The sequence below is a fragment of the Anopheles moucheti genome, chromosome 2, assembly GCF_943734755.1.
Source record: "Anopheles moucheti chromosome 2, idAnoMoucSN_F20_07, whole genome shotgun sequence".
NCBI classification, from domain to species: domain Eukaryota; kingdom Metazoa; phylum Arthropoda; class Insecta; order Diptera; family Culicidae; genus Anopheles; species Anopheles moucheti.
In genome coordinates this window covers 19,327,916-19,346,474 of record NC_069140.1, presented here as the reverse complement: position 1 = coordinate 19,346,474, position 18,559 = coordinate 19,327,916, and the positions used below count along the sequence as shown (strand labels likewise).

The following is an 18,559-nucleotide window of genomic DNA, read 5'->3' as shown; positions in this document are numbered from 1 at the left end:
TTGCATGGAAAAACGTTGGTGTGGTGCTGGTTGGAGAACATCTTCTTTAACACAATCATCATCAGCGTCATGAGATTTCCACCATAAAAAATCATCATCGAACACGACAGAAAAATAATCAGAAATATCGTATGCAAAGCTTCACAGACGGCGCTTTTTTCCCTTAACGCTACGAGCACCATCACGAGAAACTTGTTTTTGCTTCCATCTCGAGCACACACCCAAAAAAATATCTATCACCATTTCCACCGAGTCCTGCATACAGCTTTGGTCATTGTTGATTTTATTTTTTCCCCACGTTTTTCTTCCTTTTCGACTCTCCAACCCCCAGCCCGACGGTACCAAATATGTACAGTAGCACAAAGTGGCACCAATTTTTTCCACTTCCACACCCACAATCCCAATTTTTGGGTGTTCCGCCAGACACGTTCACCTCGTGCACGTTGTGTCGAGCGTTGCTTAATATCGATCGATCGGTGTGAATGAAAATCTGCTACCATCGAGTGATGGTTTGTGTTGTACTTTTTTTTTCAAATCTTTATTTTCTCCCCAGCGTCACTGTACAATTTACGTTTTACGAGTGGCCAAACAAAGCAGGGCGAGACAAACAAACAATAAAACAGCAAGAAATTTGCTCCCGTTCCTGCTTCTGCTTCTGTGTTTCGTCTTGTTTTTAACCAATCGCTTCCACAAATTTTCTACTGGAATTCTTCCAACATTTACTCCCATTTTGCAAGGGAGAAAAATGTGGAGTAAAAGTTCGAGCATCTGGGCTAATGGTTCGTGATGAGGTGGACCGTATTGTATGTGGCCATCCCTGGTTTGGATCTCGACCCCTAGCTGATATCGAGACACAAATGGCACTTCGCCACAAATAACAATCGGACTCACGCGGGGGGGTTCATTGGACCAATGATTGGTTGGTGTAGTGGCCAGATTTGGTCAGACCTTTTTCATTCCCTTTTCGGTATTGCACCTTCGTCAATCAACGGTAAACCTTTGCGACACACGAAATAAAAGCATATATTGTTTCGGTTTTTTTTTTGCATATACCTTTACTTTCCCTGCTTTTTAAATTGACATCGATTAGGGACAGTTGCAAAATAAACGACAAAAAATGTTACATAAATGTACAGCCCCAAATCACCGGGTCACCGAGAAGGACACATTCTGGGCACGAAGTAAAGTACAGTTTTTGTTTGGTTTATTATAGTTGACGTCATTCCTGAAAGACTGCCTAGTTCTAGCTCGTTGTAAAGAGATTTGTGTTATGTGACATGCATAACTTTAGGCGTATCAATATTGGAAATGTTTGACTCAAGTACCTGCCACGATCGCTTATAATTTCACATTAAACTTACAAAACAATATTAATAGAAATAGCCAAACTGTTCCCATATTAAGCAACTATATTAACTGTTATCTTTTTCCTTTGCTTTCTTCCGCAGATAAAAGTCTTTGATCGAAGTCCATCGCTGAACCACGACGCAATGACGTACTCACCATATCGAAGGCAACTACCGAAAGGATTGCTCCAAAATACGTAGCCCCGAGCATTCCTTCGGCTATTCGGCCGTCCATCGGCTACCAAGGCGTATATCATGCGCTGCTGTGCCGCGTCGTACGTCTACTGCTCAATGACTTTGCTGGCTCTAGTCTTTGTTCTATCAGATACTTGCGCAATTAGAACATATTCATAAGGACAATCCTTTACAGCGCCGTAGTATAGCCTCATAACGTAGCGTACCAGCAGCATCATCACTAGATCCATCTTTCGGCAACAATCCCTGAATAACGTCAGGTCTGCAGTGCTCTACCGTACCGTCGATCCACCACGATGTCCATAACTGGTTCACTGGTGGGGTATGAGAACGGTGGTGATATAACGATGGTTTCGAAGAAGAACCGATCATTGCTCAACATCACCGCCACCTCGACTGCTTCGTCCAAGCAATGCCAAAGCCTCAACTCAAGCATATCGCACAGCAGCGTGGTGCTGACGAGCAACACCTCCGCCCAGTACGTGACCAACTCTGGCTCACTACGGCGGCAAACAAACGCGAACGACATCAACCCCGGAAAACATCGACGCCGTCGGCTGCATCTGAACACGCTCTGGTCCATCTGGTACGGCATTCTGATGACGCTTCTGCAGGGATACCTGATCGTACAGGGCACTCACCGGTACATCGGGCTGTCCGCACTGACCTGGAAATACGAAAAACCCACGACCGAGCTCGACATACAGATCGTGTTCTGTGGATTGGTTGTCCTGTTTCTGCCGCTACTGCTCGCCTCGGCACTGTTTCGCGTAGGCAATCTGGCAAACGATGGTATGAAATTGGCCTCAGGCACTAAGCTCTGGCAGGGTTCAACACCGGCCGGCCATGACGGGCTGGAAGAGGAAGCATTCGAAGGAACTTTGCGGTAAGTTTACAAATATAAACACATCTGACTTACTTCATTGCTGCGTTCGCTTATTTAAGTTCTACCGCCCAACTTTCGACGAGAATCGGTATTAAAACTCGCGAGAATAGATTCCATCCTCGCCAGCATCGCTAATTGTATTTGTATTTGCTTTGTTAGACAATTAATGCAACAAGACAAGGCACCGCAATCTATTACGACCGGTGCTTCTGCCAGCGAAACACAATCAAAACAATTTTCATTATATTCTCATTACGCTGCAGCATCAGCACTCTTGATGGCTTCCTTAACGACGCTTCGGAATTGTGCACAGAGGATGGCTGAAGTGGTCCCAGAGTTCTTTACCTATACTGTCGATATTTCCACAAACCAACGGACTAAACTTTTGCATATCACGATACGCTACGGTTCGCTTGACAGCTTGTACCAACGGCGAGTATCGGGATTGTCCTAATGAGAACACGCTAGCATTCGGCAACACAAGCACCAACTTTAATTAAAACTAGCTCGCCTACGCTCTATACTCCCTCGAGAAGCTACCAAACAAGGTTAAGAAGCGAAAACCTGAAGAAAATCGACTAGCTTTTGTAAGGGAACGTGTTGTTTCGATAGATATGCCCGCAGTATCAACTAATTCTTCACCGTGCAAGACTCTAAACCTTCATAATCCCACACACTCCTGCACCACAATTCCAGCATCGAATTTGCAGTCAGCCGCAGCGAGCAAGATGTTTCCCTTTAAGAGATTGCTACCACTTCTTGCGAAGCTTTCCCACTGAATTGCGCTGCTTGCTAATTCACTATTTCGACAGGAATGGCGCACGGCTTCCAACGCGAAAATGTTTATCCTTTCTGGCTGATGGATGTTTCCTCGGCGCTTAATAACAATGGTAGCAGATGCTGGGAAAACGCCACAAAGCTGTCGACAATCTAGCTTTCAGAAACGGGAGGCAAACTATAAATTCGAAGCCACATGTACAGATGGTGAGAAATGATAGTCTACATTTGGGCGCTAACTTACCGGCTATGAAAGCTGCTGGCTGTGTGTTGATTATTTATTTTTTGTCTACTGAGGTAGGTTGGGAGGAGGGATATTTTAAGTTTTAGCAGTGCATTGTATAAAACTCTAATCAAAAACAGATAGAATTATTTGCATTATTCAAGCTAATTCTAACGAATCAGCGAAGAAAATTCTATGTACATGATGCACTATGCACATCCAGCGCCATCTAGCAGACACCATCCTTATTTTTATCACAGTTTCACAAAAAAACACGTATTATTGCTGTTTGCTAAGCGTTATCACTCATTTTCACCTTATCAATTCAATCTTTGCACTGCATGGTGCTCTCTGTGCTGTTGGCCTTATAGGTGACGTGTGCAGTTTTGAATAAGCCAACCATCTGGTAATGGAAACGACGTCCTTAATTCATACCACTCAGCCCCAGAGCTATTTGAGTAGCAGTATTTTGCATCCTGCTTAGTGCAGGCATCATGGCGACATGCAAACTCTTTTTATCGAGGCTTCTTTATCGTCGCGCTATTTTCGCTTCTGTCACTTTGCCGTACGAGCTGCTAATGCTGATCTAACTCAGCTGAACTGGACGAAATTATGCAAGCGCATGCTATGTTATAAATCATTCTTTGGCTCGGGAATTCAAAAACAGGCATCGGAAATGCGTTCGAAAGAAGAAACCGACCGGTAGATAGGTGCTGCCAATTCCCAAACAAATATTTCAGGAATAAAATTTAAATTTCAACACCAACACTGCACACCTAACTTTAAAAACTTCTTTCATTTCTCCCTATCAGTTCTCTTTGGATTCACGGTGGTCCAACATCCGCCTTCATACATATCATCACGGCAATCTGTCTGCTATTACCCCGATTGCTGCTAGAAGCCAAAGTGATTGAAAATGGACTCCTACCAAGAGGTAAAGTATTCAATTTTATTTATTTTTAAAACATTCTATACGAAGCAAAAGATATCATAGAAATACTTTCCCTGGAAATTTAAAAAAGAACCGTCCCATTCACATTTTCTTTTCACCTTCACCATTCACCCAGAGCTAAATACTTTTTCGCAAAGAGCTTGGGTTTTCCAGCCAATTTGAAGTATTTTCTTAGAAAATATCAGCAAAAAAGGTTGTGTAAAGCAGCCCACCTTACGGTGCGGGCACATTATTTCCAGCTCATTTCCCAAACATTCTAGCCAAGCAGCTTTCGGGACGTGCAGTAACCGCAACGAATGACGCGCCCTAAGCCTTGCCCTTGACAATGGGAAATTATACCGAGAAAATCCAATTACAGACCGTCGCCGGGAAAGTAAAATGGAAAATAGAACCACGACAATAGAAATAGGATCAAGTGTTAATAGAAGCCCGTCGCATCCGGGTACGGTGCAACCCGTTTACGTGTACGTTTATACTTATTGTGTGTGAAAAAAAAAAAACCAGAGAAAGATTTTCCGAAGAACCGCATTGATGGCATTTTACAATAGGGGTTTTAACGTTGCTAGGAAAACCCTAAGCGGTATCAACATTAAATGGATATCTGGTTTTGTTTTTCCTCTTCATGTACGGTATTATTTTAATGAAAATTATTACAAAGCACATTCTTTGCCACATATTTTCCACCGTGCAGGAAAGCTCTACCCCGATTTTCCCCGCAACGAACGCAAAACTTTATTAAGCCATCACATTACTTCTTGCCTTACGTTTCTCGTTCGCTTCCGTTTTGGTGCCGCTTGTTGTGTTCTAAAGCGGAGTGTATTCCCTTTCCAGTCGATAAACAATCCCCAATTCAGCGTGCTTCTTCACGTACAGATGGCAGTTGGTTTCCACAGCATTCTTTCGCTACTTGTTCTGCCGTCCAGCAGGAAAGCTAACCGGCTAACGATTTCACGCTATTGCACCGGTTTCCCACCACACTGGAAACCGGAAAGCACTATTTCACCTGCGAAACTTTCTAATGGAAAAGCTAACTGAAATTAAAGATGACAATAAATAAGAATGAATTAATGTGCAGTTGGAACGCACGGCTCCGAAACTCCCCGAAGCATACAAGGGTGGTCTTTATCCGGTTTGGGTTTTCACCCTCCCTAGCGCGAGTATGTTATGAACGTTACGGGTTTCGAAATTCTCTCAAGCACAAGAGTGCTTCTCCTTCCAGACCATCCCTGGAACGTAAATACCGAAACCGTTGATCGGTATCCAACCCACTTTTCCGTGCCAGAGTGCCACCGGAAGTGGATAGTGCCCGGTTCCATTTGGTGGGCGATTAGTTTGTTTGCCGGTGTAAAATATAAGTCCCCAATTTGTTTTCCTACCTGTTTCGCACCCATCCGGTGTTCCATCCTCTTCAACCAACGGGGGAGGACTTTTCTTGAGGACCTTCCCAGGAGCTTTAAAGTGTCAGCTTTCCGGGTTCACATACCGTGGGTGGTGTCGCCATATTACAAGCCACATTTCAAGCCTTGGCTGCGGATCGGTGTCATAATCCGGTTTTCATCTCCCTCCACGCTGAAGAAGCTCTCGTGTTGCGACATGCCACGGGAGGTGTAATGTTCCACTGTTGTCAACAATGATTTTATGTCAGCGCGGATGATGGCAGATCCTGTCATGCTTTATTATTGCAATAATTAAATTTTCCTTTCCCGAGCGAGCTTTCCTTCCACCCGGCGGGAAAGCGCTTCAGCTTAAATGATAACCATGAGCTGAAATTAATTGGATTGAGAAATTTGCAGAAAAGGCTTGTTTGCGGGAAGCATCTCGCGCAACAACGCGACACGATCATTCGCAATGCCAATAATTGGATTTTGGATGTTTTTGCTGCTGAGCGTCATATTCGAACCAGTACCACGAGCGTCAAGAGTATTATTGCACACAACCTCTGTCAAACAAAAATGCTTATTAAAGGATGTTGAACGTGTGCTGTACATTCATATTAAATTATGTTCGTTCTGCCTTTTTCATGCACAATATCGAATTGCATACTTAATCCATTTGTTGCATTTCCTGTTTCGTATCGCTTTACATCCCATGCGGTAAGCCACATTATCATCAATTGTAATTATTCTAATGCAAACCGTCCGTGACTCGCTCGTGTGGCCAGTGTTCAAATTACTTCATTTACGAATGAGCCTAATTGGATAAAACTAGTCCTGCGCATCGTTGCTGTGCGGTACGTAGAGAAGCTCAATAACTATTTTAAATCAGTGCTTCGGGTATGCTACAATTCCTGCATGGAGGAATGTTTTTCAACAATTCATAACTTAAGGTTAAATGTAGCTGATTACAGTCCTTCCGCTGCTAGAAAATAGTTATCTTTCACAAATGTAAGCATTTTTTAAACTTATAACAATAATAAATCTCACGAATGCAGCATTCCCCGCTCTTAGTTTCCAACAAAATTATCATGCAACATCTATTCCCCCTGTTGTTTTTTTCGACTACTTCTTCTCTCACACGTAACACTTAAGTGCCTTATAATACTTTACGCTGTGATGCTTAAAATCCCTACTAAACCCATGTTAAATATGTTCGCTTATCGATAACATCAATATAAACCTTTTTGCCCACCATCACGATTTAGTTCCAGTCTCCTTACACGTATACCGGAAAACTTCTGTGCGCCAAACTTCCCGAACACTCCCAAAAGTAGACGAGGGATAAAATCGTCATCATGATTTAAAAATAAGTTTTCCTGCGTTTTCCTGCGGCAGTAGCACGCCTGTTCCGGGATAGCACACCAAAATAAAACATGGGCACACCCCGTGTCCATCGGACAGCCGATACGGATAGGGTGCGCAAAGTGCAGAGATCCTCTACGCGACACTCCAAGCCAATCCCCGTCCAGTCACATTTAACATTAGGTACGGTGCAGCGCTACGAAACATTGGCACCATCTGGTCACATTCCCTCACGCGCGCGCTTCAGAAAAATGGATCCTTTGTACATTCCGCTGCCGGAAGTCGTGTTCGAAACCTGCCGAGTGTCCTGCTGGCCAAGCAAATGACAGTGTACGCCTATTACGCGCTGTCAGAATTGATTTACAGCGCGCAATTTCTCGGTTTGATTTTACCTCCGATCAGCACATGGACACCAAAGCTGGCATTTAATTTTTCATTTTTCATGATATTCGCAAAGGGTACCGTTTCGGTCGAGTGCTGTGACAAAATACTTCAGCTGAAAATGTTTATGCACTGCAGGTGCAGATAAATGTGAAAGGTGATTTATTTCATAATCACATCACGGAATATATAAAAAAAACATATACATTTTAAAAATATTTCAAAAGATCCTAAAATGAAGTTTAAATAAACGGAAATACCACCACAATTTAACTAAGTAAACGATCGAAATACAATAAAAAAAACCATTCCTCATAAATAACTAACCCCAACATGCTATAAAATATTAACCAAATTATTGTAACGAGAGCCGGAACAAGAAACAGGCATTTAAGAAATAACACTTTTCCTTTCAAACTTTACTCACACGTACAAAGAAAAAAATCTTTAATGTAATTGTAAGTCATCCTTGTTCATTTCCTCTCCGTATCTGCGCTCATTCCCTTCTATTTCCTCAACATTTTACCACAATGTACACGTACACCTTTCATTGGAGGTTTGCCTTTTGGCCTCATTCGAAGGGTTTGGGACGACAAGGTTTGTCCCCGGGGGAAATCAGCCCGGCGAAACTTTTCTCATAAAACACATCACTTGCCCGAAACGTCGCCCAGCTCCCTCCTCCCTTCCTCGTCACACCTACCCCTTTGGGGTTCACGACACACCCCCATCCTGCTCAGAAAGGGAACTCGCCAAGGAATCGAAAGAACCAAAAGAGAGGTTACGACAGAATGACTAGAAAATCGATACACGAGAGATAGTATCGGCTGGGCAAGGGGGTAGATAATTTTCTTCGAGAATGTGCAACCAAGCGAACGGCCGTAAATTAATAGCTTTTAAACTGTAATTTGCTACATTTTACTGAACGGTTGTGGGTCCAAAAGGAGGGGTCGAAAAAACAAGAAAGAGAGAGACAAATGCCTTGCGACACTTAGCTTGCCAAAAGGTTATTGACACGTTTTGCACGATTTAGACTTTAGAAGCACAAGATCAAAAAGGTGACATGAAGCCATCCAGACAGACATTAATTCGATAAAATTCATTAACACAACGCACATCTATTGAAGATTTTGCAAACAGAGGCTATTATGACGTTTTATACTATTTCTTCAAACCACTAGCTCAACATATTGAGCTGCGTTTGCTAAAGGGAACGCAATGAACATCTGCACAATTCTCCTTTTTCACCTTTCCTACGCTTTTTTGCCTGCTTTGCGGCAACGGCACAATAATGGAATAACTAACACTAACGAACGACAGCTGTCAACGTGATGCTTCTTCCGGTTGCACTGATCAGGTTCAATGCTGGAACTGATTGGCTGAAATCTGTCGTCGGCAGCGAATTCATCACACTGTGAGCGAGACGCGATTCGAAACGGAAGAGAAAAGAAGATTATGTGGCTGACTGCATTTCTCAAACAAATTAGATTCTTGATAAGCTGTGACATATTGAAAGCCTGTTTATGTTACTATTGCGTAAGCGATATTAAATTCCTAAAGAGTTGGAGAAGGTTTTCAGGTTTTTCAGTGTCTGCTACTTTGCTCAGTTCATGCAGGGGATTGTGAATTCATACATCGACGCATCACATCAATGTAATATTGCGCAACTCTATTTGATAGTTCTTTGTTGTTGGATAGGTATTTTAATTAATCCTCCCACCTACCAACGGAAAATTCCTCCGACAATTTACTTCATACTATGGTGAGTATGAAATTCCAAGCATAGAGCGAAACTCCATTATGCCTCATGTTGCGGATCTAACGGCTCAGGTGGCTCATGAAAATACATCATAAGAAACCAGCATAATTGCATGAGTTTGCCAAAAACCTCCCGCTTTTCCACAGCCCCAACGCACCGAAAGCGCATACAAGATCTCATCAGCAAAAAAAAAACTGGCCAAAATAAGACCACGGTAAAGTTTTTCCTCTCCGTGTTATAGCAAACTTAGAAATGCTTCGCTCCCATTACCTCGGCAATGATGCAACCAGAGTAGAAAAGTTTTCACCTGGCTTGCGTCGAACTTTTTCTTTTGGGGGGTTTGGCGAAACTATCTCTCCCCGGTCGATGCGAAAATTTAGCAGCCAATGCAAATGAGGTAGGAAATACCGTCGAGACGACTAGCAGCAGCCACACTAGCGTATTTTTTTGTTTTGTTTTGCTTCAGCCTCACTCGCACTGCAACCAATTTTCACCCGTAGAGGAAACATAAATTGTTCGCATGCACATATCCTCGCACCGTTCCTTACTTTCTTTGGCGTGATTGAGCTGCCGGAAGTCAGAAAGAATGTCCTTTCGGAAGGAGGGGGGAGGGTTACCGACAAAACCACCGAAACCTTCGGTAAATACCTGTTTCACGCTTGTCCGCAGAATTGTGCTGTTGGGTGTGCTGGTTTTGGGAAAGTTGCCAACCATCAACACAGCGCATCGTGGTAGTCGAGCGGACGATGAAATACGATGGTTGCCACCGGAAGCTGTCGGTGCGATAAGGAAATGCCAACCATTCTGCCGTAGGCGCTTTGGCGTACATGTAATGTGTGTTTATTTTGGGTTGCAAGTACAACACGAAAGCAACAAATAGTAACTATTCCAAACACTAGACGCGTGGTAGAATGTAAAAAAGGCCGAACATACTATTACTGAGATGTTGTGCTTCAAATGTGGTTTAAATGATATCAGTCCACTAAGGGTTCCTCTTAAACACGGCGACTCCATTGCCCACACTGGCAGAGCAGCTTGCAGCATAAAAATTGCTTCTTTTCTTGAACAACAATATTTACATAAATTTTGTATGTAAATATACTTCCACTCAATTGCATCTACTTAGTGATTCTATCATCTCGATCACCTTGGGCCTAATCGAACAGACTCGAAAAATTCCCTGCAGAAGAAAGAAAAAACGTTTCGGTTGAGGGAAATTGATAAATTGAATCCATATTTTCTCATTCATCCATAAGAAGGTAGGATGGAGGTGAGTGATTGTATTGAAAAGGGGTATGTTGGATCCCTTTTTCCCTATTTTGTTTTGTCTACTTTACAATTTTGCCCATCGTGACCAACTCTCACCCACTCTTCAACACCTCACAAATTGACGCAGGAGTTCAAACGTGCGTGCTATGGGCGATGTAGTAAACATTCCCGAACCGAGGGGTCAGTTTGCGTGTAATGGTCATTGGAATATAGGCATTAGGGCTTAATTTTCTTAACCCTTTTAACCTAACCCATCGTCCCCAAAAAATAAGCCCGTCGAAGGATACTTTCTTCGCTGTTCCAGTTGCGGATAAGGTTTCCGTACAGCTGGGGAAGTTTATAATCGTGAAGGTAACTCAACCGATACAAAGTATACACGAAATTGATTTTGCTTCTTTCATTCCTTGTGCCGTGTCCGTCGTTTTCCATTTGAAGACAAGTACGAGCGGAGTTTTCTTTTGGGATGCTTTTTTTTGGATTGCATTGGTAGGGAGCTGGAATACCGAACCCCTTTTCAGTGGTGTTTCAATTTAACCGCACCTTCAAGATGAATTTGATGAACCGGAATAAAGCGATATTCAACTCGCTAGTAGATCGCAAGCAAAAATCATATGCAAAAAAACGGATAGTATTTTACTCTTAGCATAGCAAGGTTAGGCAAAGAAATGGGCCACAACACGGTGAACTGTTTTTAGAATTTTCTACAACAATAAGCTTTCAAATCGCTTTGAAATATAACTTCCTTTCCAAAATATATATGTCGTTTGGTGTAGGTTCACCAAAAGCTTTTGCCCTTTAGGTACGGTTCGTTCCGTCGTCATTCAACCAAGAACATAAATCAAACATAGCTAGCTGGTTTTGTGCTGCCTTAAGCAAACACTGCTGAACGTCCCGTTTCGACGACTTGCAAGACAATCAACCACATGCCTGCCTACACCTAAAGGCTCGGATATAATTTTCGCTTTTATAACTACATCCCTGCAACACCGGCAGCAAACCGTTCCGGGAGACAGTGGATGAATGCAACGCTCCGGCAAAACATTGACCAACCGATGATAAACGGTTTCAATTATAAATGCCACCCGAACAGTACCGGCACGCAGAGCGGCGCAGAGCTTTACCGGGGTTGGCCGTGTGCGTAACGAAGCATAATTGCACTTTAGTCGAAACAAACATGATCGGCTTGTATTTCGTGCACTTGAATTTGCATTCGGCAAACGGCAACCGCTCGGACAATGCACGGACGGATGAATGCAACAGTGTGTGTGAACATATTTAGTTGTTATGTGGGTGGTTAAATACAATCATGCTTACTGTTATTTAAATAGTCTCAACAAGGACAATTTCACAAAACCATTAGGGGTTTGTCCAGGATATTACATACTTGTAGGTGAACTAATATAATTTTTATAACAAAGCAGAAGCCAACGTAGCTTTGGTGTTTTTTCTATGTTTTTATTCCAACTAAGCTTGTTACATGTAACTGACATTTTTGCTATAGTTTTGATGAACTCTAGACATGATTTGAAACAATACAAATACAATTTGTAAAATGGATAATTTATCTGGGTTTGCAATAAGCAATGGTCACCTTCATGACGCAAAATAATTCCTTGTGAATCCTTTCCTCGGGCACTTTTCAATCAACCCACTCGTAGTGAAGCCTTATATCATTCGCCTCGTTTTATGTGTCATTTACATTTCTCCTGCAACCAACAGGAGGGATCCAATAAATCCCATTTTCTCAGCATTAAGCGGCAAACACGCCGTTGGATAATCTCTCCCGGTTCAGTAATCTCGAACGCTTTCGAATTGTACGATAGTTGCCACCATCGTCAGAGATAATAAACCCTGGTGGCACCTTGGTGACCGATAAAATCCGAACAATTGCCCTCCGGCAGCAACTATCCTGATCGGGTGGTACAGTCAGCACTGGCTGACCACATTTGCATAACTAATGATGCCTTTCTGACTGTGCTTGACTGACGTTGCTTACCTGTGGCGCCGGATGCCGGATGGTGCAGTCATCCAGAAAAGATGGCTGAGAACGTTCATCAACTTTAGCCGTGCAGTGGATGATAAATGCGCAATGGGTCTATTCAAATTGCAATCCTTTGAAATTGGAACATCAAATAGGCTACCGGCTAAGCTAGCCGACCGGTGAAATGGCCGCCAAATCAAGCGATGATATTTCGGATAGACAAAACGAGGGAAACAATCATGGAGGGGAAACAGCAATACCGACGGAATTGCTTCCTAGAATCAGAATATTCGTAGGCCTGATAATTCTCGCAGTATGGGGGTTTATTCTATAAATAAACTCAAAAAAAGATTCAGACTCCTCTGGCGAATTTTCTGGCTTATACGAATGGCATATACGAAGAGAGCGACACTACACGCCTCCAAACAACTGAAAATTCAGCGCGTAACGAAATGCTTACAATAATGATTTAATACTTTCAATCAAAATCCACTTCTTACCCAAACTCATTTGCATTTCATTAGAAAAAAGTGTTTTCTGTGCAAATTTTAATCAAATTCCTACAGCGCCTTGTGCACGCGTGGACTGCAGAGTTGCGAAAATTCATCATTCCTTCAAGGCTAAAGCAAATATAAGCAAATGGTCCCTGACGAATCGATCTCCTTTCCGCGTTCAGCCACCACAGATATTCCTTTCCTTTGTTTTCCATGACCAAAGCGAAAAGAAAAAAATAGGAAAATCGAAACCAACTATCTAACCTCACGAAGAATACGTCTTTCGAATGCAACCATCATCCGCACCGGAAAGAAAACACACCGAACGTACAGTTGATAAAAGCACCAGCTAAATTGCAAACTATCCCACCCGACAGTCTCGCACCACACCGGACCTCAGCTAACGGCCAATCAAAGGCTAACAGGATAAAAGGCATTGATCCTATTTTATAAACGAAACGTACAGGTTCGCCCGCTTGGCTTTTGTTTAGCCGGAAATACAAAACAGAGGCACAGTCAAAATGGAAAACATATAAAAAACCAACAAAGCATGCGCCCACCTCTCCGAGATCCGTGGAAAAAAAGGAAACGATACCGTACAGCCAATGACCAACGCTCCCTTTTTTGCGATGAAGAAGCGGAAATAGATTCAATCTCCCAAGTCACAGCCTACCAGCAGCTTTCGCTTTCTTTGCATACACATTCAGGAGACATTCGCTTCATTCGTGAGGATTATGTCTTATCAGTAATGGTGTTATTAGTCCTGTTTTGTTTTTCCGCATCTTCACAGCTGCTTCATTTCTTTCATCTTGCTTCGTGTTTATACTTGGAAAATTTCTTAAGTACTTGCTTTTCTTTTACCTGTGTGTATTTTTGTCATATTTTTATTCTCTCTTTATGTATGTACTTTGTTCCTTTCATATTATCTGCTCGCCGTACATTTTTCTACTATTACTTGTTCTGTTTTATATTTCACGTTTCATGATTTGCTTCTCTTTAGCTTACTATCACACCGTACGCTCTTTGTTTCATTACTTTCCTGCACGAAAAGTGTTTTTGTTATCTTTGAAATTGTTATCTGCTTGCAGAAAAACTTTTTACTACTTGCCCGTTAAAATCAATACAGCGTCCCCGTTCAGCAGCGAAATCTGAAAGTGACTAAACATGGAAAGTGACACCACAAGTACAAAATGATTTTAATTCAATGAAAATAAATTTGCTCAAAATTGTATGCATAAAAGCGAACTAAAGCACTAAAAGTAAAGAACACAAAAGAAAGTTTACAAAAACCACCACTGCGCCTCATCCGTGCTGGGACACTTCCCCATTCCAGAGGCGTTTTGACGCGTCTGTCTGCATCTTGGCGCGGACGGCATTTCCCTAACGGTGCCATAATTGTATTTTCCACCGACATTTTAGCTCATTTCACTTCCTTTCTTCGCGACTTAAACTGGTGATGTGTACGCTAGCGGGGAAAAGATTATAGTACGAGCGGTTCCGGTGCAGGTTCTCGGGAAGGTGAAAAATCGCGTCCTTTTTCGTGCGGGAATTGCTTTGATGTCAGTGCTTTTTATCGCATTTTTTTTTCCGATTGTGGTATTTTGTTTATTTTAATGCGGAAAATGTTGCTCTTTTGCATTGCAGCAAGCATTCGTGTTTGCTTTCCTGGATGGAAGATAAGGTGCTTTAAATGCAAATTGCATTTGCACTTTTGCCTGTTCAGAAGTATTCAGGGGTGTTATCAGTTTAGTTTGAGTGATTTTATTCTTACAGTGGATAAAAGATCTAGCAAAAGGATGATAATGATAAGATCGAAAGTATTTATGATACCTATTTTAATGTACAATAGTATTGAATGATAAACTGCACAATTAACATGATCACTTAATTCTCGAAATTGCTACAAACTAATCGACCTTAATTGCCTTAAATATTTTTCAACGATTTTTATTAGTACGAGAAAATCATCTTTCGTTTCATTAATTATTAATTTAATCTAACATAATATTACACTTTAATTTTTATATCAACTTAACATCGATTTAGCACATTATTTCATTTTCTTCTTCAATTATCAACCGTAACGTACAAACCGCTTAATACCTCAGCTGAATCCACTTTACTACTTTTCGCCCGGTGGCAGAGGACAAGCACGAACAAAATGAGCAATTCCAAAATATCCTAATTAAAATTCCTATCCCAAACCACTCCATCAACGAACAAACGATCGAATGTAAATTCCTTCCCCCAGATGAACCGAAGCCATGAACAACCAAAGGCAAAGGAATGAGTATAATGCGCTGTGCAAAGTTTTACACCGTAAAGTTTCGCACCCCGAAACAAGCTTTCGTTATTGGATCTCTCTGTATCTTTATATCCAGCTTCTACGGGGGAACGATTTGCCCTGCAAAACCTTCGAAGGATAAGCTACAAAAGGGATACGGGATGTCGGGTTTAAAAGTAAAAACATTTTGCGGCAATGTTTTAAATTGTCTTCTACGCAATTACCTCCGTAGCTATTCCCACTCCCACCCGCGGGAGTTTTAGGAAATTTCTGAAAAGTATGATTACAGAACGTTCCATCATAAACTGAACCATCCGGACAGAGAGCATCGTCAGTTTTTAAGCCAACGCACTTGTCACTGACTTCCTGCAAACGCTACAGCCGAAATCAGCCAGCTGGTGGCAGCTGCTCACCACAGGCGTTGGTTTCCATCTTCCGCCTTACGGTTGGAATTTCCTTGGATCACTTTTCGAAAATGTCGTAAAGTTTTGGGACAACACTAACAAGATTCCTCCCGCAGGCGCACCAGGAAGGATGGCATTATCGTGCAGTAAGGAAAGCATCGTGTTTAACTGACTCCTTCTGGACATTCGAAGGTTTCGTTCCCACCCTGCCGGCCACGGTTAGATAAACCGAATGGAAATAAACAACTTCGTTTCCGTCTTTATATCGGTCCGCTTTATCAGGAACTATGCCCGGCTTATCGCCTACGGAAATGTGCCATCTTTCAGGGGCGCATCTATAAGAGGGGAACCGTTTTATCCCTGCTGTCCACGTCATAGCAATATAACCATTTCCGCATAAGAGGTTAACGTCGAAGGGCAAGGGGATTTCTTTGGAGGGTTTTTTTTCCTTCACAGATCAACTCTAGTTCGATTGAGGTTGCTCCCCTTGGGGCAGTTTCCTTCTTTGTGTATCACCATATAAAAACTTCTAATAGCTTCAATCTGAAGCAGCAGGTCGAGAGGGTAGACATAATATGGGCACATAAACCTGCCCTTTGATTTACAATCAGTCATGAGTGTCTCTTCGCTTACACACACACAGTAAGGCCTTTACTAAGGCCGTGTTATTATTGTGACAACACATCCCTTTCAATCCTCAACGTCGAGGTGCATTGCACGCTGCAAACTTAGCAATAGCCTTCCATTTTTCCCTATTTTCATCACAACAATCTTTAAGGTCATTCAATACGCCCATCACACGATGACATCGAAAATTGAACAAAAGCACATCATAACATGGCACTCGCTAGCCTGCAGCAAATATAAAACATTGGCTCGCGTACGACGGAAACACGGACTTGTCCTCTTTGCGAACCATGCACAAGGACGTAATGTTGCCGAAAGCCATTGCATTGTGTAGGTAAACTGAACAGCAAAGGGGTAGTATGTTTTCTTTTATTTTTATGTGCCATTATACTTCATCCACCCTTCGTCCTCGATCACTTTTCACCGGGTTTGTGGGAACATAAAAAACATTATAACGAAAAATTGCAACGATGCACCACCACTGTTGGCCCATATGATGGAAAACTTGTGGACCATGTTCCAGTTCCTGCTGTTACGTTTTATTGGCAAAGCTAAGGGTAACCATATCGATCCCGTAAGTTTACTACCAAGCGGCGGTGGGGAAGAAATTAAAACATGCAATCGAAGCGAACACATTGACCCGTACATGTTGATGAGTCAGCCAGCAAAGTTGGTTTACCTAGCAACTAAGATTTGCTTTGTTTTACAACTTCACGAACAGTTCAAAAACAGCAATAAAGCTTTGTAATGAAACGACTGTAATTAGGTCCTAGGTGTAGGCAGAATGTGTGTCATAGTGATACGAAGAAAATAGAGCAATATGTACGATGTTTGCTGGCGATGATTGCATTGTATTCGTTTTAATAACACAAGATATGACAAGCCATGTTGATGTATAATACTACCGTACGCTTGCCACAATTACCGCGAGAGGGCGCTTTTATGCTATTTTTAATTAATGCTGACTTTTACTTACGTTCAACTATTTTCTTAGTTATTTATTTACTTATCTGACAATTAGATAAAAAAGTAAATAATTTTATAGATATTCTTCCTGTTAATTATCGTTTAACACCCTTGACTTTTCCTATTCTGATCCTTATTAATACCCGTATTAGAAAAGGGAGAGCTCTCATTACAAATCTCATTTACCGTCTGCTTCTCCACTAAGACGATAAAGTAAATTGTGGTGGCCACACTAATTCCCGACTCATATCGCTTTAACGCACCACTCACTTGACTAATCGGAATCCACCCTTTCCACCCACTTCCGAATGGCACAGCCAAACAAAGGAGCATGGTTTAGGTTTGCGGTTTTTTCCCCAAAATGCCAAACGGCTGCTCTAATGTTGATAAAATAATAAACCTACCACTAAACCCCGTACCCGGGTTGGGCAGAGCAGTATTCCTTGATTTCAAAATTTCCTATCTCTTTAGCAGCTTATAGTGTCAAAAAGTACGGCCTTGCTCTTCTCCCTTCACATTTTGCAACGCCTGCCACGTGTTCTTCGTGTTATCAACCCCAACGGCGGTAAATTTCTCGCCAGTTCCGGATTCTTTCCATTTCCCAGTCCTTCCGTTCAACCATTGATTCATGTTGCGTCAAACACCGTAACGATGTGCCCCCAATCCTTACGCTTGGTTTCCCCCACGAGCGCTCTTGAGATTTCACGACGCACGACACACACTTTCACGCGATGCAATGCAGTGGAGCTGGAGCAAAAAAAAAATCCCGAAAGGAAGTCATCTTTCGTCGGTCCCGCGCTTACTGGTATCTTCCCTGTTCCCGTGTACAGTGAAAAGCTCCTTGATAGGCTTTTCCGGTAGGATTTTCCACCGGAATGAGCAGCATAAAAGAGCGAACCACTTCACACCTTCCAGTTCCGTTCTGATGAGTGCCCTTTCGAGAGGAGCGTTTTGCTGCGTGAAATCTACCCCGTTTGGTACGGTGGGGTCCATCCGGCTAACTTTTCGCGGACGACAGTAATTAAATAATGGTATGAGTGGTGGAAAAACTCAATCCTGTCACAATCTAAATTGTTGCTTCACAAATTGGGCGGGTGACTAAAGGATTTTGTACCTCACGCAGCTTAGTGTCCTTCCTTCTAGCTTTGTTCATTTAATCGCTTCATTCGACATCGTTAGGGCGTGAAGAATGTTTCAAGCGATCGGGTGGGGGTTTTTGTTACCGATTTATGGCTTCCACGGTGTTGAAGCTACTTACTTAACGCAAATTAAAACAACGA

General features: G+C 42.3%; 1 protein-coding gene across 1 annotated transcript in view; it reads left to right on the top strand.

Annotated features, from left to right (window-relative positions):
* The first annotated feature begins 1,837 nt into the window (after positions 1 to 1,837).
* Positions 1,838 to 18,559, top strand: part of LOC128297657 (protein tincar) — a 29,866-nt gene continuing 13,144 nt past the window's right edge. Inside the window, exons 1-2 of the mRNA XM_053033337.1 lie at positions 1,838 to 2,427; positions 4,240 to 4,361. Coding sequence (XP_052889297.1) covers positions 1,838 to 2,427; positions 4,240 to 4,361 — 712 coding nt within the window. The remainder of the gene's footprint in view (positions 2,428 to 4,239; positions 4,362 to 18,559) is intronic.